Source organism: Sylvia atricapilla, chromosome Z, assembly GCF_009819655.1.
Source record: "Sylvia atricapilla isolate bSylAtr1 chromosome Z, bSylAtr1.pri, whole genome shotgun sequence".
NCBI classification, from domain to species: domain Eukaryota; kingdom Metazoa; phylum Chordata; class Aves; order Passeriformes; family Sylviidae; genus Sylvia; species Sylvia atricapilla.
The window spans coordinates 26,228,980-26,251,723 of NC_089174.1; the positions used below are offsets into that span (position 1 = coordinate 26,228,980).

Sequence of the window (22,744 nt, forward strand, 5' to 3'; positions counted from 1 at the left end):
TACCAGATAGTAATTTTAAGTTACAGTTAAGAACAGCTAAACTGATTACAACAATGTGCAGATGAGAATGATGGTCTGACAGCCATCAAAATAGTTCTAATGTTTTTTATTAAACACCTAATTATATGGGAGATTTTAGTTCCACATTCTTCTTTTTGAGCTTAAAGAAAGGAAATATACTTATCCCAAAGAAAAAATTCCTATTGGAAAAGTTATGCTGTTGCTATTAATCCCATGCATTATTGATAAGCTCTCTGGGTTTACTGACATTTAGAATCCATCAGCTTTTTCTAGAGACCCTAATCCTACAGTTTCTGACTATATGATGGCCCATATAGGAACACAGGCCACCTAAAGTGAAATTCTGAGAGCAATTCTAATGTAATAGGAATTTTCAGGCACTGTGGTAATTAATGCTTTGAGCTTTTCCAAGTTCAAGACACATTTTTTAAAATAAAAACATTAAGGAATAAATTTTGCTCTCTAAGCTAGACAATCTCTTGAATTATTTTGCTCTTTTGTGATGTCTTTTCCTGTCCTAATTTCTTTTACTTTTGCAGCTGATATTTTTCTGGGTGAAACTACATCATGTATGGGACCAAAACTCATGCTTCCCTATAAGGCTTACTGAACCTCACCAAACCTCGTTCCCTCCCTTTGGGCAGGGAATGTAGAACCTCTAACATGCACAAAGCATGCTAAGAGAATAGAAAAATCCATATGCTTTCCCCTGAAATAGCTACTGAGAAACAGCTATACATTTAGATTAATTCTTTCTAGATTTTCATTTAGCAAAACTGACATAGCTTTATTTATGTTTTATTATTCCTCTGCCAAAAGAAAATCTTTTTCCAAATTCTGACTCCTAAGTATATCTGTGTTATAAATTTATTTTCTACATCATTCATTATTAACTCTTTGAATTATTAGAACCTTGAAAAAATCCAATCACTATTTTCTACTGCATTTTCAAATTATTTCCTTTACGATTAATAGGTTTTTAGTGTGGCCTCTTCAGAAGTGAATTTTCTTTTTGTAAGGGCAGATGGAATTCTAGTGCAATTCGTAGAAGAGAAATCGCTTGTTAAAGTGAGTTTCTGAGCACTTTTAACTTTGTCACTGAAAAATCCCTTAGCCTGGTGAGACAAACAAGCACAGCACAGCACTCTTTTTCCTCAGAAAGAGCTAGAAAAGCACCAGCTGAAAGGAGAGACTGGCATGTGATTGAAAGTACTTTTCTCCCTGTTGATGACTAAGAAGAAAAAAGCAACATGATCATAGATTTACAGAATGGTCTGCCTTGAAAGGGGCATTAAAGACCACCTTGTTTCCAACTCCTTGCTGTGGACAGAGACACCTTCCACTCAAGGCCCCATCCTATTTGACTATGATCATTCCCATGATGGGAGATGGTCAGCTTCTCTGGGAAAATTTCAAGTCTGTCTCACTACACTCTCACTAAAGAATTTCTTTCTTATATCCAGTCTAAATTTACCCTCTTTCAGTTTAAAGCCATTATCCCTTGTTATATCACTAAACGTCTTCTCAAAAATCTCTCTTGCAGGCCCCTGTGGGTACTGGAAAGCTCATATAAAGTGTCCCTGAGCCCTTCTGTTCTCAACAGTGAACAGCCCAAACTCTCTCAACCTGTCTTCAACCTTCTGATCACCTTTGGGATTGTCGTCTGGACTCTAGCAGATTCACATTCTTGTTATGTTGGAATCCCCAGAGCTGGGTGCAGTGCTTCAGATGGGGTTTCACAAGAATTCAATAGAGGGGGAGAATCACCTCCTGCCAGTGCTGTTTTTTACACAGCCCAGGACATACTTGGTTTTTTGGGTTGTGAGTCCACGTCTGGCTCATGTCCAGCGTCTCATCCACCAGCATCTCCAAGTCCTTCTCCTCAGGGCTGTTCTCAATCCTTTCTCCACTCAGCCTGCACCTGTGCTTGGGACTGCCCTGATCCAAGTTTAAGACCTTTAATTTGCTCTTTTTGGACTTTGTGACATTCACACAGTCCTCCCATCTCTCCAACCTGCCAAGATCACTCTGGATGGTAACCCTTCCTTCCAGAATGTCACCTGCCCCACACAGCCTGGTGTCATCAGAGGACTCGCTGACGGTGCACTTAATCCCACTGCCCCTGTCACCAAAAAACACTGCTGTGCTAAGCAGCATCAGTCTAAATAACAACCCTCAACGAGCACTCCTGGTCTCCACTTGGAGGTCGAGCCATTGACCACAACTCTTTGAAAGCAACTTTCCAGCCAATTACTTATCTATTGAGAGACCTGACCATCAGAAAAATCCATGTCTCTTCACTTCAGAGAGACAAGGCTGTTGTGTGCAAACGCTGAGGTCCAGGTAGAAGACCTCAGACTCTATTCTTCATTCACTAACTCAGTAAATACTGTTGTAGAAGGCTACCAAATTTGTGAGGTATGACTTGCTCTTAGTGAAATTGTGTTGGTTGTCATCAGTCACAATGTTTTTTTTCCATATGCCTTAACCTAGTTGCCAGGGGGATCTGCTCCATGCTCTTGCTAAGTACTGAGATGAGCCTGACTGCCCTGTAGTTCTCCAGGTCTTTCTTTTAACAGTGGAGGTTATGTTACTCCTTTTTAAATCAGCAGGAGCTTCACCAGATTGCCATGACCTCTCAAATATGACAGATTAGCTTAGCCACTTCATCCACCATTTCCCTCAGGACATGCACATGCTTCTCACCAGGCCCCATAGGCCTGCACATCTGCAAGTTCTTTAGATGGTCTTCAATCTGATCTTATACAGCTGGCAGTTCCTCATTCTCCCAGTCCCTGCTTTTGCCTTCTGTGACATGGGTGCTGTGACTGGAACACTTTCCAGTGAAGTTACTGACTAGATGAGCCTTTGCCATGTTACCAAGCCTCCTGCTTCCTTCTAGAGAGGGCCCACATTTTCCCTTCCTCTTATCATTGATGTAACCACAGAAGCTTTCGTTGTCCTGTTAATCCTATCAAGGCTTTAGCTTTCCCAAAGGGATTCCAGACTGCTTAGACAATCTGTCTGTATATCTCCCAGGCTACCTGTCTGTGCTTGCATCCTCTGGAGGTTTCCTTTTTGTCTTTTAATTCATCCAGGAGTTCCTCATTCATCCATGCAGGCATCCTAGTGGTTTTGCCTGACTTCCTCTTTGCTCCTGGGCTTGGAAGAAGTGATTGGTCTCATGGTCTCAAAGAGTGGGACGCAGGGTTCCCTTAAACTCAGGACAGTGTTTCTCATTGTTATAGGGTGGAGGCTGCCACACCACAGTCTCTGCAAGAAATCCCATAAGCAGGGCAGGTTGAAGTGGGGCCGGTATCAGCTCCCAGGACCTAGCTCTCTCAAAATGAGCAGCCTTAAAAGCGCAGTTGCAGTCAGAAGAGTTAGGTCACAGTTGTTCTCACAGGAAAGTATTTTTGAGGAATACCATCTTCTAGCAAGTTGAATTAAGGCTGAGAACAGTGACCCCTCAGGATCCTGCTAATTTGCACACTTGATCCCTAGCACCAGAAGAGCCATGGGTGGCTTCCTCCACTGCCTCTAGACTCCACATTCCCTGCTGTCTCGGTGTTCCCCTTAGGCATCACAGCTGCTGCCCCAGCACCTCAGGCACCATGCAGCAGCCAGGATGGCAGAGCTGGACCTGCTGGAAGTTCTACAATCATCTGCTACAAATGTTTGTGAAGAAACTAGCAAAAGCAGAAAGCCAGCACACTTGGAGCATCTCTGAAGAGAGCAGCTGTTAGAGAGGGTTGTTGCTCTGTACCTTTGCTTTGTAATTAGCTCTGAGTACTGGGTACTTACAAACCTTTATGAAAAGGTTATGCAAAAGCAGCATTAAATTCAGAATGAAGTTTACTTTAACAGAGCAATACTCAGAAATAAACAGAAATAGGCAACTCAAAACACATATTTTTTCTAAGTCTGTTTTGGAGATGTTAAAATCAATTAGAAGGCTTGGGGAGAGCATCAAGGTTAAAGACACAGAACCTAAAATGAAAATATAAACTTTAAATGGACTAAGCCATGATCTTAGACAAAAACGTCTATTCAATTGATAACTTCAACTTCCTGTTAAGAAAAACCAAACCAAAACAAGCTTACTATTTAATATACAGCTGATATTGCAAAACATGAATATAATAATATCTTTGGACTAAAGAGAATTGTGACTGCCAGATCACACTCATAATCTATCCTGCATAAACACATTTATGGAGTGTGCTTTCCCTCAGATTCTCAGCTTGAATACCTGACAATCAATGTGAATGTATATCACACAGATATACAGGTTGTACATAAAATATGCCACACAGAACTCTCAGGAACTGTTGCCTTCTGCCTTCCCACAGCACCAATGGATCCTGAATCTGGTGATCATAGTGATATGGAAGAGTGATGTCTTTAAAAGGCTGTGTCATTATCAGAAAAGTAGTTACTGTTAAAAAACCCAAAATCGACTTCTCTAAAACTTGTTTATTCTAATAAAGAGGATTGGTTAACCCCCTTTAGAGCCTTCCAAACATGGTTGTTGGGAATTTCTGCATCAGAAGAGATGAAAATGTTATTATTATTACTATTATTATTAAAAAAATAATAGTAATAATAATAATTTATTCTCAAACTGTACCTGTCTGGACAAGGCTTAAAAAAGTCTCAAAGGCTCAGAAGGTCCCCAAGTCCGGGATTTTACAAATTTAAATTTCTACCTCCCACATCTACCCCAACTACAATTAATTTCAAAGAGAAGCCTTACAAAATGTAACAAGCTAAAAAAATTGGTGGAAAGGGAGAAGTATGTAAGTAAACCAGTAAATAATTGAAAGTTTTTCTAAATTAAAATCTTAGTCTTGAAATTAAACAGAAAGCACAGCAGATTATTTTAATAATTTCTCCTATTTGCAATTAATAATATTTTAAAAATATTTTTTATTTATTAAGTGATCTGCCTGTTAAATAAGATAATTTATTTCTTACGACTTCATCGAATTATGTGTATTATGGCCTGTTTTATGTCTGCTCTTATTTAGATGTTTTCTTAATCTCATCTGTTGTATTATCTTTGTTTGGACTTCTCAAGCTTCAAGTAGTCTGTTTTCTCAAATTTCAGACCATGAATTGGATTCCTGGATAGATTCAAAGGTGTGCTCCCTCTGAAGCATTGCTGCAAAACAAATACTAAGCCAGAACAAATAGACTAAAGTCTATTTCCTAGAGACGACAGGCTCTGCTGCTTCAGTCACATCAAAGATGCAGTGTCTGGTGTGCTCACAAATTGCTGACAATAAATGAGGAGCTGCTTATCAGCTGGAGTGATGCTGCAGATGTCATTGAGAAAATAAAACCCAGAGAGCTGCATCCAGTACTTTGGGCTGGAAAGCAGGTATTCTCTCACAAATCATACCTTAGCTTCATGTCTCCCGGAAATTTTGTACAACACTGTAAAAATTTTTCATCTAGAAAAAAGCAATATGTTTAAGAAACCAAAGGCCACTTTCTCTAGACACTGTATCACTAAATAACTGGTAGCTGCTGAAAGGCAGAAAGTTTCCTGTGATGTAAGCTCAAAAGGTTATGGTTTCTAAGCAGGGATATGAGAACCCAGATCCTAGGGCAATACCTGTTATTTATGATAATCTCAAACACGGAATGAATTGCAATGACCTTAATCATAGCAAGATGATTTCCTACTATGCCCTAGGGTATTCTGAGCTGACAATGCTCCAGACTTTCCTGAGGAAGCTGCTGGCTGGGTAGGCACAGGAGGGGACTGAGAGCTAAGACACCATGAATCAGCACCCTACTAATGAGAATGTTCACTTTTAAAAGACCAGAAATCCAGTCTGTATTTCAAACAATATTTGGCACAAACATCTGAGCAGTAAATATATTTAAAAAAAAATTAATATAAAAAATTAATCTCTCACCTCCAAGATGGAAGATCTAAGGGTAAGACAGACTTATCGTCATTTTCTTTCTCTGACAAAATGAATATTTAGCTGTCACTTAGAGTGAAGAATAGTGCCATTAAGAGAGACTGCTCTTGCATTAACTATTATCTGCAAGTTGCTCCTTCATAAAGGAACACAGGTTCAAGTAAATTATGAAATCTAAGTGTCACACTTGATTGGATGAATCACTGAAAAAATACATGGAGGGCCTCACAGCATGCCTTTTCCAGTCTCTGGACTCTTCTGGATGGACGCACCAGTCTGTGCTTTACAGTATGCTTAGGATCCTTTAATACTGGAAGCATGCAAGACCATGATATGTAGGAGAGCAGACATTCTACAGTGTGACACTTGAATTACCAGTTTTGTCCTACAGCTTCCTTAGAAAGGCTTTTGCTTCTGCTGAGACAAGCATAAAATCCAGAAAAGTGTTGAAAGGGCTTGTTTGCATTCACAATATTTTCAATTCTTTAATTTTGATGAATATTAACTTGGGACCTAATTTTCCTCTAGCATGCTTGCATTTTTTTGTGGAAAAATGGACTTACTCTCTCCATACGCATAGAATCACACAAAAATGTGTACATGTAGATAGTACACAAAGTGCACAAGAAGACACAGACATACACACAAACACTTGCACAGACTCACTCTTTGCTATTTTTTGGTAGTGTTTTGTTAACTGTAATTCACAATTAAATGCTGCTTTTAGAACAACCTTCCAGGGATTCAGATGTTCTGCTCAAATCTTCACAGCTGAAGAAGAGACAAAACACAGGCAGCCTTTTTTATTGAATTAATTTGATTTTTGTCTTTTGTCCTGCCAGCTATCAAAATTGTCAAATAAACCAGCTTTGATTCATAAATAATGGTTCCATTATATTTACTGTGCCACCAGTCAGAGTACCTGAAATTTTAATTCACTTGTTCAGCTAAATTTCATCCTCAGTTCACAGCCATAAAATTCTGTATTGACAAACTTTCAAACCAACTTTGACTCTGAGGTATCTAGTCAACATTTTTCTTCTGTGTGGATATTAGTTTATTGAATAAGTGGCATCTGTTTTCCTCCACATCACTGGTGGAGTAGGTATTTCCTTTTGACAGCTTTGTACGATTTATGGGTTTGCATGCTATGAAGAAAAATAGTACTAAGCAAAAAATTCCAATTCATTACCTCTTAGTACTTAATTAAGTTCATACGCATTGCACACTATAGGTGAACCCTGAAATGACTGTGACAGCCACTGAGCAGCAAGTTAGATTATCTTTGGAAGACAGAGAGACTTTTCATTATCTTGACCTCATTTTTTCCATCTATGATATTCATAAATTTTCATTCTATTTTGTTGCCTCCATCAGATGTACCAAACCATTCTAAAAACAAGATTATATCCTTAGCTATTTCCTTTTATCTGCACATTTAGGCACTGAATGTTTTTACAAATAGTGAAGGCAAGCAATAGTTTTTATCAGCTTACTTCACACAGTTGCAGATGAATTATGTCATACTGGCTCCTCATAATAGTGGTTTGGTTTTGAAAATGATAACAGCTTGATAAAAGAAGAAAGCAATGGATCTGGCTATCAGTAGATACAGAAATAAAGAGAGCCTGAGCTTTACCTGTCGGGGTTCTGTGTACACACATGCATCTGTAAGAGGATCCGCTGGGTGAAAGTCTTAAAGCATTGCCCACATTTCCAAAGATGCCAGTCACTGAACTCAGAATTTAGTTGGCTTGTTGAAGTTGGGCTTGCAAGGACTCGTTGGTTTTTGACACTGATCTGGTTAAATCCTGACTCGATGGACCCAGACTTATCCAGGAGAGAAAAATTTCTGCTACACGGAGTCTGTGGAAATACTACGGATCGCTGTGGAGTGGCAGGGGATAGTTTGTTACTTTTATTAAATGGCTGTAGGGTGTCTTGTCTGGACATGGCCTCCATTACAGTCGAAGGGACATTCACTGGGAGAAAACAAGAAAAGTAAATAAGATCCTTTTTATGGCTTTTAAAACTAGCACAATTTTGGGAGACACCAAGAAATCAACATACATTTTCTACAACACTACAATGAAACAATTTTGTTTTAACAATGTAGAAAAAGAAAAAAAAAAAAGATAAAAGAATAAAAAAAGGGAAAAAATGGGAAAAAAAAAGAAAAGAAGGGCTTGAATGAAATAATGATCTGAATGGATGGTGCTGATTCTGTGATACTGAAATGAAAATTCATGTAAGAGAATGTATGAGACTGAAAGGACCCTGAGAAGTCTGTGATATACATTTATTACACTGTGGGATTGTCATCTGAAAGAAAAAGCTGCACCACTTGTGATACCCTGACTCTGCATGTTGCAGTCAGCATGTCTGACTGCTATATCACAAACAAGCATGAATTTTGAGAGCATGGAGAAAAAAAATCTCTGCTGGGACACTCCTTGATATACAACAGGGCTTAAATATCTACTGCAGCAATAGTTATCCTACAAAAGGATAGCTAAAGGCCTCTAAGGATATTATACTCTTACATCTCACAAATAGTCACACTGCCAATGCAGTAAGAAGCCAGGGACTTCATCATGTATCTTATGCCTGAGGTTAACAGCAGGTAGATGACCATGAAACACGGAAAAGTACAGGCAGAGAAACTGCTTTGTGCAGCAGTTTTCCACCTTCTGAACAGACATACAAACGTTTTGAAGTGCCATGCAAATTGTTTCTAGTCATATGATCAATAAACTATGGCTTATGAGGCACTCATATATTTCAGCAACAAATGCAAGAAGTGATTTAGGGCTGAATTTGTGACAAGAAAGGCTGGTGGTCAAGCTGCCTCACACCTTGAGAACCATGTAGATCATACAGTGAACGAGGCAAGGGTCCTGTGGAAAAATAAAGTCCACTGACAAAAGCTTGCACCACAATGCAAAAATAGACATAATTTAGTCCACCTGTACCAAGTAACTTCTAATGCTTTCTAATTTTGGCACACTCAGGCTCACAAGCTACTATTGTAATGGAAATTTTTAGTAAAGTATGTTATATATATGTAAGTCTATGTATGCAAATTTAGTTACTTTCTAAGTGACAAATTTTATATCTACCAATAGGTACATAGCATGTATTAAACTGATGATTTGAAACTACAACTCTGTTTTGGTAAGCCATGATGATTGATTTCTAAGAGCAAACATGAGAATTGAATTTTAGTTGTAAGCTGGAATCAGCCAACATTATTTAACATACAAACCACCACCCCCTCCCCCAAATTAATACTTGGTAATATTTTGAATCATGCCAGTTGCTTTAGAATTATATTCTAATATCTATGATCAATCATGACAATCATAACAATTCTGATATTTTATTTATTACAAGATATTTATGTCAGTTGAGGTCCTTCCTAATCTATTCTTTCTTGTAATATCTGAGAACCTAATTTCTAAATAGAGTTACATCCATGGAGCCATCTATCACAAGTTTCCAGACACAGAATACATCTTTTATGTCTCTTCAGGAGCAATTTATATACAATCATTTTGCCTCAGCATACTCAGAAGGAGATATCTTTTTTGTTTTTTTCTTTTCTTTAAATTGTACTCATAAAAGTCCACAAAAGCAGTGAGATCAGGCTACTTAAAGAATATAGGAAGAACTTGTGCTGCTGGCAATAACCCTGTGCAGAAGATAAGCAGAAGGTACATTCTGGGAGTTTAAATGGGACTTAAGTCCTATACCAGTCTGCAGCTAGCTCCATGGTCAGAGATTAATTTAATCTACTCATGTCAGTGTCACTGTGGATGAAACTCTGGTTTGTCTCACAGAAAAGCAGCAAGAGACAATATATACAGATTTTAGCCATAGTGCTTTTCTTTTTAAATAAAATTATTGTAGTCTTTGGTTCCTGAAAGAAAAAAATAATATTTCTGTGTTGTACACCGCAGAACAGTGTACAATGACTTTCAAAGATGATTTTCATCAGCAAATATTTCTGCCAGTAACTAAACTTTTTAAAAACATTTCTCAAGTCCAACAGACTTGAAAACTCAAGATGGGAAAGGATGTTTACTTTTGACAGTTTAATCCCTGCTATCTTGCTGTTTAATTGCTGCGTGATTCAGTATTAAAGTTGCCACAAGACACTAGTTCCTCCTAGCAGTTTATCCTGTTAAAGTACTCAAGTACTGAGCCAAATACATGCATCTTATACATCATTTACTAAGTGTGGGCAGTCACAGGGTTACGTTAGACCAAAGTCAATGGGTCCATTATTGTTTTCTTTACTATGTAGATAGATATAGTTGCCAAAATGGATGCAAGCTCTCAACAAGTCCCACATACACCCAGTAAAACTTAAGGATGTGCCTGGATCACCCATTTCTATTACAGACAAAGGTATTCAGCACTAGATTGTGTCTGTATGACATGTAACGATGTGTGCTTAGTTTTGTGAGGATCCCTAGCAAACTAGAAATAAAATGTTGAGAGCAGATAAAGAATGGATGACAATGGGGATGATCAGGATGGGATAGTGATTTATTGTCATTTCCGGGTACTTACACTCAGTTGATATTTTTAAAAGTAGGTTTTTATATTTAACCACAAGGATCTAACCTCTTAAATCAGCCAGCCAAAATTTTTCTCAACATGCTCAGAGATAACAGAAAAACGAATCACAAGAGAGACTCTGTGGGCTTGTAATGCATTACTATTTTCGCAAGACAGTGTTTTGTGACAGGTCTGGTAACAGTGGTAATCACTTATATATATATTAATTAATCACTTATAAAGAACAATGATTCTAACCACACCATAGTTTTGCACAGTTTAAATACCTCACCTTACCTTATGTATACTACCACTTCCATTAAATGCCATAGAATCAAAGAATCATAGAATGGCTTTAGCTGGAAGGAGTCTTAAAGATCATCTAGTTCCAACACTCCTGCCATGGGCCAGGACACCCCTGGAACAGGCTGCTCAAAGCTCTATCCAGACTGGTGTTGAAGTTCCAGGGAGAGAGCTCCCTCTAAAATACTCCATGATATATCTGATTTGGCATGAAAGAGGAATTATGGTTTACAGAGGTAGAAATGCAAGGAGGAACTCACAATTTTCATCTTGTGCAATGCACTGGAGAGGGATTCCGAAGAAAGATGTGTAGCTGTCATTGTACCACACTAACAGCTCAGTGCCCCTGGGGATATCTATACAAGCCCGGTAGAATATGTTTGACCTAATCAAGAAAAAAAGAAAACATTGCATAATTTAGGAATAGAGCATTATCATCTTATACTACCCAGTATAGCAGTAAAAAATCATTGCTTTGGAAACATTTCTGCAGGTAAGCAAATGAATAACCTACTAATTGTTTTAAAACAAAATCTCATTAGAGAAGGACTTTTTTCCTGTAGCACAGGCTAAAAACATTGTAGAAAAATTTATGCAGAATATATTAAACACTATGGTGTTAGAAGGACCAAGACACTATAAAAATACAGGTATTTTCTTGCAATATATGTTTCAGAGGGATTTTATAATGGCACATTTTGCTTACACAGTATAACCATCTGAGTGGTGTTAACAGATCAGCAAGTACAGCCATTTAAACAGCTTTGTATTTGTCATCTAAACTAAAGTTAATGTATTTAAGGGCAAATAAACAATATCTCTTTTATGTGAATAAGTTCATTTACTAAGAGCTTTTAAGTAGTATGAAGCGACCTTTCATGACAATAACATAACATCAAAAGAGAGATCTTGGGTTGTTGAGAAAAACAGGCGTTGGAAATAAAAATTTGGGGCTAATTGGATCATGCAGCGCTAAAATCTGCCGCTATATCAAACATGAGGGCAATGCCAATGATTTAGAATGTATAAATTAGTGTTACCATAAGTGCAATATCTCATTCCTGTGAGAGAAGACTGGAGGTCTATTTCTAGACCACTGAAGTGGGAATTGAGGGGGGCAAAGGCAAAAATCCTGATGTCTTTAGCATAAAAACAAGAATTTTATCCTGATCTTGCACTGATGTAAATAGCTTCAGAGTGATACTTCTGCAGTTAAGACATTTACATGGCAGGAAAAACTGTGTCAGATTAGAATCAAGCACAAGATAAAAGATAAATGTTATCAGTTTGCAGCGGCTTTTTCCTTATGCTTCACATGGAACAGTAAAGCACACTTCTGTGAGATGGATAAAAAATCAATATATACAAGAAGAACAGTCCACTCTTGCTGAAGGATTACATACCAAAGTGACACAGTCAAAGTACCAAGAAATGACCATTTTTTATAACAGCTTATGTAAGGCAGAAAAAAGTCTATAGCTTAAAAAAAAAAAAAAAAAAAAAAAGAGAGAGAATTTAGGCCTCAACCAGTTTTCTGAGTGAAGAATTGCTACAAACATTATTCTGAAGTCCAAGATAAAAGTGTTTAGGGTTGGTAGGCCTTAAATTTAGACTTTCTATAAAGAATTGGCTGTAGCAATGCAATTTGTTCCTTGTATAACACTGCAGACATAAGGAGAATCTTCTACCACATTTTTCATGGCAGTGAGATATGCACTTGTCAACATATTTTGTCACCGCAAAGTGGCTCTTGGCAACAGGATCATAAAGATCAATAAAAAAGTGCAGATTCTCAATATTTTACTAGCAGCTGCAAAAATTTCATTTATCTTGTTATTTTCCTCGCTTACTGCCACCCTGTCTCAGGAGGGCACTGCTAGCTAAGCAGAATGGTTTTCTTAGCCTTCTATGAATATCTGACAAAAACTCTCCCCTTTTTGTCTCCCCTTCATCTTCCCTCCTCCTCCTTCTCCTCCTCTTCTCTCTCTTTCTTCCCAGAGCTTTGCATTTAGTTAATTCTTTCCACTGTTACATAAAAATGAAAATCGGAGCCATGCTATAAATTACCAACATCTCTTAACTTGAGAAAAATTGAGTCTACTTTGTACTTCACCCTTGTAACATTTCATCTCTCAGTTTGGCTTCCCTTAACATAAACACAGCAGCCCGGCAAATGAATGTGCTAAAACCAAATGACACACTTTGCTGCTGAAAGAGCAGAACTGTTTTTGAGCAATGGGTGGTCTATGGGGCTTGGAGTAGGCAGGGAAAAAAAAAGTGTAAGTGTACACCGTCCCTTGCAAGTGTGCAGAGCTTCCAAAACTCGCAGAAATCTCTGCATGCTGAAGTACATCAAAGGGATTTTTCCCTTTTTGGATAATATTTCCTTTGCTGACATGTATTTAGTATTGTGGTTGGATGACTCATAAAGATAGCTTCATGGCGTCCCAACGCAGTTGAAGCAGAACACATGCCAACAAACATTATTGTCAGCCTCAAAATAAAAACAAAACGTTCAGCTAAGGGTCAATCAATCAAGAGCACTTTGAAGAAAATTCCATTTAGATATTACAAATCATAACAGAATGAATTTAAACCAGCTGACTTTCTGTGAGGAGGACATCCATGTACAATAAAAATTAGGCTGGTTTTTCAGTGTCCAACTTTTCTATTTTCTTACACTTGGATGTAGTCACTGGTGATGGATGCCAGTTTTTTAAATTGTGTTTTTCTAGTTCATTTTATAAAGATCTGAAGTAATCGAAAACAGAACAACAGAGGGAACTCTAAGTAAAAACTCCATCATGAAAGGAGAGTTGTAAAATCCACTTAATATTGACAGATGTGTAATGACTTTCTCATGTTCACTTTTCATTTAGTTTTGTCATCTATATATATATATACGCTTTTCTTTTCTTACTTTTAGATATATATACGTGCATGCACACATCACCAAACAGACCAGTAGTCCACAAGATACCTACAAAAATACTCTTTCATCACAACAATCTTTATTCATTATCCAGTGTGCTTATTTTAAATCCTATGGTATTTTAGGTATAGATAGCAGATATTTAAGTATATAATAAAAGATTTGTAAGGTCTAAATAGGATTGTTATTTTTTTAACTGCAGCATTGTTTAGTCAACTGGGCAGAGAATAAAAAAGTTGAAAATGCAATTGAACAATTTTACCATTGTTAAATTGGATCCCTATGGGATAATCAAACTTTATATATTTCATTTTGGTTTGCTTTTGTATGTTTTAGTTTTAATTTTAAAGGTAGTTTAAATAAGTTTAAGATTTTTCCTAAATAAAAGAAACTCTGCTCTCTAAAGCAACTAGCAAAAATCATTGCTCGCTGCAACTGGCAAGCCAGGGGCATTCTTTGATGTAGTTCCTACCACATTCAATAAGGCCAAGCAGTCGCTTCTGATTCTAAGGCAAAAGGTCTGTTTATAGCTGAGATCATGTATTTATGTAATGTGTTGTCTGGGTTTTCTGGATGTATTTGCATGTACAAAGTAAAATGCACCATAATTCTTCACATTTTTGTTCACATTTGACTTTCTCTAGCCAGTGACATAAGAGGTGCAAGCTCTAGCAATCTTGGCTAGCAGGTGCACTCAACAAAAAACCTCAAGATGTAAATGCACCCTGTGACTGACCCTCAGGATCCCTCCAGGTGCCACCTTTCCCCCTCCCCTACCACACACATCTCTGTTAAGGGTGGAGAACTGCTTGTGTTGGCTTGCCTCTGATGAGACTGTTTGAGAAAGTGCAGAGAGCTCTGTATGGTGTGGTGGTCACACAAGAGACACAGAGCTGCCCTCACTCTCTGGAACTTCACCCCGCCTGTGGTGCCCTGGGTGAGCACATCTCCCAAAGCTCTGGTACTGTCTTTGCAATCAAAAGCAGCAGTACTGATGGTTACAGTCTGATAAAACACTCTCCTTTTGTGTCATTGAGTGAATGAAAAATCACTTTACCTGTACTGAACCACCGTTAAGTTCTGCTCCCCACAGTGCCTGGCACATCGGATGTACCTCATCCAGCTTGACTTGCTGGGTTCTCCACCATCGATAAAGTGCTGCAGTGTCCCATCTTGGTCATATATCTGGGGAAGATGTTACAAGGTCAGGTAGTTAGAACAAATCATCAGCAATCATTTTCACTGCTTTGCTGGTGTCTCTCTGTGGCTTTTCCATGAGGTTTGTCATCTGTGTACTGATACTCTTAGAAATATACATGAAAAAGCAGAGAAGTATTTTAGGGGAGGCAAGTTTATCGTGTTACTCTTATCAAGCCAATCTTTTCATATTAATAGTATTTGTGGTGTCTTAAAGATGTGACCATGTTTCCCAAAGAATATTTAACCTATTTTGACAAGCTGGCCTTAAATAATGAACTGCCAGATAAACAAGAAAATCTGGATGTAAAGTGTGTAATAAAATGGTTGGGACATCTGAGCAAGGGGCAGTAGTAACCCCTAAACAAGGATCCCTTCTTTCACATCACATCTTGCTGCTCTGTTGCAGCAAGAGCATATACTTCAGCAACCTCACATGGTATGTTTGGGAGTTGTACGATTATAACATCAAAACAAATGAGATTGGAAGGAAAACTAGTGTTGATGATGCCTTTAAGAGCTCCCTTGAGACATACAGTTTTTTTTAAGTACTAAATGACAAACCAGTCCTGAGGGAATCATTGTTTTCCTAAACATAACATCCCTGCCAAGGGCATGAGAGCTAGTTACAGTGATTTAAAAAAAAGGCAGTATTATGTTTGTATTCAGAAGTGGATGCTCTCTCTGAAGTTAAGAATAGTTCTTCTATAGGCTCTGAAATGAAAATATAAGTGTATCATGCATACCTGCCCTCCTGACTGCTTAAAAAATATTATCTAGGTAGATCTCATCTTCATAAATGCACGTGATCTCACAAGATGTAAACTTGTTGCATAATTGCTTTGGCAAACTTCACAAATGCATCTGAACAATCAGTTGCCTATCTGAAGTAAATCTCTTTTTCATGCCTTCTGCCCTCTATGAACACCATTTGCTTTAATATCTGTACTACAAAAATATTATCCATTTTTAAATTGTATGAATCTAAATGGATGTCTTCTTGAAAGCATTAATTATGCTAACTACAGAGGAAGCACATTTTTTGCACTGAATTAAACATTTCTAGTATATTACAGATATATTTCTAGTATATTACAGTATATACAGATTAACAATCTTGAATGTCTATTTCAATATCAAGAGAATAATCTCAGAAATTATGTCACTATATTCAACACTTGTATTTTTTTAAAAGGAAGTTTTCTACGGTTCACACAAATATATACACAGGAATTAAAATCTATTTTTTCCTCCACCAAAGGAGAGTCTCAAATTCAGGAATGAGCATTGGTTTTTCTGCTTTTGGCTAAGAGGGACAAGAGTGAGTAATCAGGAGGAGTATGTCCATTGCAGGAGCACGAGAGACACAAAAATCATGTCTGTGGTGATTGTCATCCTTTGTTCCTGAGTGTCTGTGACAGGGACCAGGTGGTACCTGGCCAAATAGTCCTGTGTTAAGAAGGATAAGCAAGATGTTAGCCCAACGTGCACTTAGTGGAATAAAGTCAGAGAAATCAGGAGTCCTCAGAAGTAAACAAATAGTCCAATCCCAGGGATTACGTTTATTTTTTAAATATGGTAACATGCTGACTATCAGCAAGGACCTATTCTTATGCATCTATCTTAATAGTATGTTGAATATGTGAGTAAAATATGCTAAACTACAAAAATCTGTGAGGAAATCAAAGAAGTTCTACAGGATGTCAGCCTATAAAAAGGAAGAGAAGGAAAAATTAATGACTAACAATACTTGGCTGAAACCATTTTTGCCATATCTATGCAAACATTCTCAGCAGTGCTTATTATCTATCCATTTACATGCTGCTTATTCACTTAACAATATATGACTTAACATGAGGCAAAAATAATTCCCATAGATAAAGAGTTGATAACTTCCTAGTCGTCAGATGATATGAAACAGGAAAGACAAAGAGGTCGACCATAATCAATAGTGACACTCATATATTGGCACACAGAATCCTACCCAGTACTTTGTGTAAATAGACAGTCATTAACTGATATGAAAAATTAAAATCTGTCATGAAAATATAGGACTGGATCTTTCCTGGGCCTTGGTCTGGAATTGGAAGGACTGTGCTGTAAAACTAAATATTTTCAGGTACTTTATTCTTGCAAGTACTGATGCATCCAGTGACATTATGCCCTCCTATCATCCCCTATCCTGGGAGGATATTACTGACAGTGCTGCGTAGTCATAGTCTATCCAGCAGCATTCTTATCCCTGTCCTTTCAGGATTTTAAACCCATCTGTAAGGAAGTAGAAGCCCTAGGTTTAGAAGGTAGAGAACAGTACTGTGTTGAAACTATTTGTCAAATTGCATGATACAGGTTAAAATCTGAGAAAAAGCCCAAAACTCAGATATGGTTATTATTTTTCATGCCACCATCACGCCGGAATTTTTATTCATTTTCCAGTTGTATCAATCAGGAGACCAGCGAAGCTATAACTGCCTGAAGAAACCCTCATGAGGGAGCAAACCATAACCTGCCATAACAGAGAAAAAGCAAACCTGTAGCATAAGCTGTGAAGACAGGCACTACAGTAAACTATGGATATACATATTTACTCACATCTTTACTACACATGCATGTATCCTTAAACAGTCATAGTATCTATTACAGAAAATACTACAGAAACCTATGAAAAAATTATGTTACTGGAAGTCTTTGACTGCCTCTCTTGACCATTACATCTATCTACACTGGAATAATTTTTAACACATAGCAATAACTTCATAGCAAAATAGAATACCATTTCTCCAAGTTCCTTCAGATTCTGCATTTAATTTTTTCTCACATCAGTCACTGATCTAAGCAGTGGAAACACAATTAGTTATTTCATTTTTCTACTTTGATTGCACTTAGAAGTGTTACCTGATCTTCTTACTGGACCTTGATAACTTGTTTTTGCTGAGTTTTAAGGGTTTTTTTGTTGTGTTTCTTGTTTGTTTTGTAATAACTTCTTTAGTTATGGAATGAACCAGATTTGTGAAAGAGACTGGAATCTGATAAAAGAGGTCTGCACTCTCCTCATCTGACATGCATTTTTGTCCCCCTTAGTGTTGCCTTATAGTTAATTGACTTCTTAATAGGTTCGTGACTGTTTACATATACTTTACTGATATGTTGCAGATCAAGGGACTCAGAATGGGATACATACATCTCCTCTATGAAATTCACCCTTTGACTTCAGAATACAACAGAAACTGCTTCGTTTTCCAAGAAAATAAGTCCAAAGTATAATCATCAGAATTACAAGTCTTCTCTTTTCAGTATTTTCTATTCCCTTCCTTGCAATCACCACTTTATTAAATAATTGAGATATGAATAGAGGTGAAGTTCCTCTCCTAATGGCATGCAAACATAAATTAAATATGAAGGATTGGATCTATTACTTTCTGTATTCGTTGAGGATAATTATTTGAGGGACATAGACACTGTTATTTTAATGACAATGATAAGAGCAGCAATAACAACATTACAATGGCAGTAATAACATAACCTCTAAAGCATATTGCGTCTCATATAAGGGATGCTCTAAAATCTCTGAACATCCATAACTAACATACATAACAGAAGTAATATAAACATGGGCCATCTAAGATTTAAACAGTATTTAAAAACATGCTCTCTTTAGCTCAGAGGGCTAAAGAGACTTCTGAGGATTTTCAATTGCTTCAGAACTGATATAGTCAGTATTGCTTGCTTGGATCAATGGGGCAAATCTAATTCCAATGCTAAAAACTGTTGCTCTATTTTCTGGTATAAATGACACCAAATTTTAGATTAAAGAAGCTGAAATGTAACAGCACAGCTGCAGGGAAAGCCAAGTTGTGAAGCAATTAAAAATTATTTCATAGAAGTAGCAGGAAGAGCAAAAATAGTTTGTTGAAATTCTTTCCTCCCTATTTGTTGCCTTCCCTTGTTCTCTTTCCATGGTCTGCTAAAGGATTATGCCTTTAGAAATTCTTCCTGCATTTTATTTTTCCATTTAGTCAGATAAGAAAGATATTAACAGATAATTATTGGGCTGCTTGGTTTCATTTCAGACAATCAGGATATAGAGTGATCCTGAAAATAAATTTTTTCTTTGCACATATATTTATATTATAAAAGTAGTTATTAGAATATTTGTTTTATGTTGCAAGGCATCAAAAGACATATGAAGAAAACCACAAAATATGCAATAATTAATTCTTACAATTATAGAGACTCTTGCATTTTGCTGTTCACTGCTATTCTCATTGATATCACACACATAAAATCATAGAATTTTCAAATCACCTTCTATGGCCTTCTTCTCTCTAAAGAAGTTTTACTCTTGACTTCAATGGGAAGAGTCAAGATAGCAAAGATGCACCCAAAACTACTGGTAATATGGTGAAAAAGTTGTAACCAGACATGTTAGATATGGTAGCATCCATACAAGTTATATTCTTTCTGTAACAGCGTATGAACCTATACACCCCAACAACACTGAAAGTTTCTTCTTTGCTAACTTGGACATCAGAACTCAATAAGCTCTACATTAGGTAAATCTCACTACTGTGAGACCCTGCTTTTAATGTAAAAACACTACAACGTCTTCTAAAGGTCTCTATCCTAAGTGGAAGTTGAAAACAATGCCAAAAATGATAATGGTTATAAGCCAGGCTATTAATCTGCCTGTCTATACAAAGTGTGCAATTATGGAATCATAGGATTGTTTAGGTTGCAAAAGATTTAAAATCACTGAATGTAACCCTTAACTCAGCACTGCCAAGCCAAGCACTAAATGAAGTCCCTGAGTGCCACAGCTATACTTCTTTTGAAATACCTCCAGGGATGATGACCCTATCACTTCCCTGAACAGCTTGTTGCAGCGCTTCATAACCTCCTTGGTGAAGAACTTTTCCTTAACATCCAAGCTAAATCTCCCCTGGCACAGTTTGAGGCTGTTTACTCTTTTCCCGTCACCTATTACTTAGAAGTAGTGCAACTCTCACACTCCTGGAACCCCCTTTCAGGTAGTACAGAGCAGTAAGGTCCCCCCCAACCCTCTTTTTCTCCAGACTAAACACCCCCAGCTCCCTCAGCTGTTCCTCACAGGACTTGTGCTCCAGACCGTTCCCCTGCTCCACTGCCCCTCTCTGGATGTGCTGCAGCGCCTCAACGTCCTTTTTGTAGTGAGGGGCTCTGAACTGACACAGGGCTTTGGTGGGCTCACCAGTGCTGAGTAAAAGGGGATGGTCACTGCTGGCCACACTATCGCAGACATAAGCTAGGATGCCCTTGGCCTTCTTGGCCACCTGAGCACAGCTATCTCATGTTCAGTTATTGCTCCACCAAGACATCTTTCCAGCCTCTCTACCCCAAGCCCATACCATCATGTAGGGTTGTTGTGACCGAAGTGCTGGACCTTATTTGACCTCACAGACTTGGTCTCAGCCTTTCAATCCAGCCTGTCCAGATCCCTCTGTAGAGCCTATCCACTCTCCAGCAGGCCAACACTCCTATGTAAATTAGTGTTGTCTACAGGCTGACAGAAGATGCACTTGATCCCCATATCCATATCATGGATAAAGATATTGAACAGTTCCCCATCACTGAGCCCTGGGGAACAGCACTTGTGACCAGCCATCACTTGGATCCAGCACCACTCACCTTTATTCTCCAGACACAGCCAGCTTCAGTTTTTTACTCCAAGAGTACAAGTAATCAGCATCCAGTTTTTCCACATGAATTCTGTAGAAAATGGTGTCAAAGGCTTCACTGAAGACCAGATAGGCAATGCCCACAGGCTTTCCCTCATCCTTGATATCACACTTTTACAGAAGAAAACCAGGATGGTCAAGCAGGACCTTCCTTTAGTAAACTTGTGCTGGCTGTATCCAGTCTTGATTGTGTGCATGTCAGCACTCAAGATTATTTGTTCCATGACCTCCCTGTGTGTAAGACCACACTTACAGGCCTGTGGTTCCCTGCATCCTTCTTCCTACCCCTCCTGTAGGCGGGTTTTATGTCTGCTGACCTCTGGTCTACTGGGACCTCTATAAGTGAGCTATGGCCACTTATAAATGATTGAAAAAACTTAGTGAGCTCTTCCCCAGCTCCTCAAGACTCGTGTCAATCCCATCTGACCCCATAGACTTGTAAATGTCCAAATGGAGTAGCAGATCTCTTACCATTTCTCTCTTGATTACAGGGGCTTCATTCTTTTTCCCACACCTGCAGCTCAGACGACTGGCTATTCAGGGAAGAACTGGTCTTACTGTTAAAGACTGGGGCAAAGAAGTCATTAAGTTCCTCAACCTTTTCCTCATCTTTTGTCACTGTTTCCTTACATATCTGCTAAAGGGATTCTCCTTGGCCCTCTTTAAGTTGCTACAGAATTTATAGAAACATTTTTTTTTTCCTTTATAGCAGGTAAGTTCTACTTGTGCTTTGGCCTTTCTAATTTTCTCCCTGCATAGCTTCATGATATCCTTGTAGTCCTCTGGTGTCGCTTGCCCCTTTCTCCTTCTCTTTCTTCCCCTAACTTCCAGCCAAAGTTCTTTGTTTGACCAGGCTAATTAACCCCACCAATTCATCTTTTGGCATGTGTGGACACCCTGCTCCAGTTCCTTTAAGATTTCCTTAGGGCACATGCAGCCTTCCTGGACTCTTTGCCATTCAAGCCTGCCTCCCAAGGGACTCTGTCAGCCAGTCCCCTAAACAGGCCAAAGTCTGCTGTTTGGAAGTCCAGGATGGCAGTTCTGCTGATCTTCTTCTTTGCATCTCTGAGATTAGAAGACTCAGTCATTATGTGACCATTGTACTCGTGACAGCCTCTGACCACCACATAACCAGCAAGTCCTTCTCTGGTCACAAACAACAGGCCCAGCATGGCACATTTCATAGCAGACTCCCTCACAAACTCTGTCAGGAAGTTATTTTCCACATACTCCACAATCATCCTGGATTTTTTCTCTCTGCAGCATTCCCTTTACAGCAAACTTTGCCTAAATTGAAGTCTCCCATGAGAACAATCATGAGACTTCTCCCAGCTGCTTATAGAATGTTTCACCTGCCTCTTCATCTTGGCTGGATGGTCTAAAACAGGCTTCCACCAGAGCACCTGCTATGTTGGCCTCCCTCTTTGTTACCCAGAAACACTCAATCCTGTCATCAAGGTCATCTTCTTTTGAAGGAAACTGATGCATCCTCATTTAATTTTTTTTAATTCACTTTGCAGCATTTTACTCGTCATCTGCAATAAACTATTACTGAAAGTAAAGTTGAATACACATATGCTTTCATAGATGAGGGAAGACTGTTAAGTGCTGTTACTGGTAGAAGACAGCTCTACAGCCAACAGAACAAATTATAAGGATGGTTACCTCTCCCATAAAGCTGAATAAATAGCTGTCTCCTTCCTGAAAAGTCCTGAGACTAAGAAAACTGAACAGTAAAATTCAGTGATTTGACTTGCCTAAAGCAGCGATTGTTAAGCAAAATGCAGAAGAACTCTAGAGATTATTATGACATATATATGTTTGTTAGAGCTTCTAGTCATGTCGAACTGAAAGCAGGCTGGATTGTATGCATGACTTGATAGCTTATTTAGGTTGGATTTTGTGTAGTGCAGTAGTGCCTAGCTGGCTTTGAAACCAGCACACTGCCAAAGGACCTCATTATCTAGAAAGCTGGAAACATTCAGAAGATGCGACATGAACTGAAGGAGAGAAGACTACTAACGGAATTCATTGAAAATATTACATTTAAGGAGCATAGTTCAGGCTGAAAATCAAAA

The 22,744-nt window shown here is 38.3% G+C and overlaps 1 protein-coding gene across 1 annotated transcript in view; it reads right to left on the bottom strand.

Annotated features, from left to right (window-relative positions):
• The window catches only part of PRDM6 (PR/SET domain 6), a 75,171-nt gene that overhangs the window by 10,784 nt on the left and 41,643 nt on the right, over positions 1-22,744 (bottom strand). The window contains exons 3-5 of the mRNA XM_066339857.1: positions 14,813-14,940; positions 11,084-11,208; positions 7,597-7,939 (exon numbers count right to left, since the gene is read on the bottom strand). Coding sequence (XP_066195954.1) covers positions 7,597-7,939; positions 11,084-11,208; positions 14,813-14,940 — 596 coding nt within the window. The remainder of the gene's footprint in view (positions 1-7,596; positions 7,940-11,083; positions 11,209-14,812; positions 14,941-22,744) is intronic.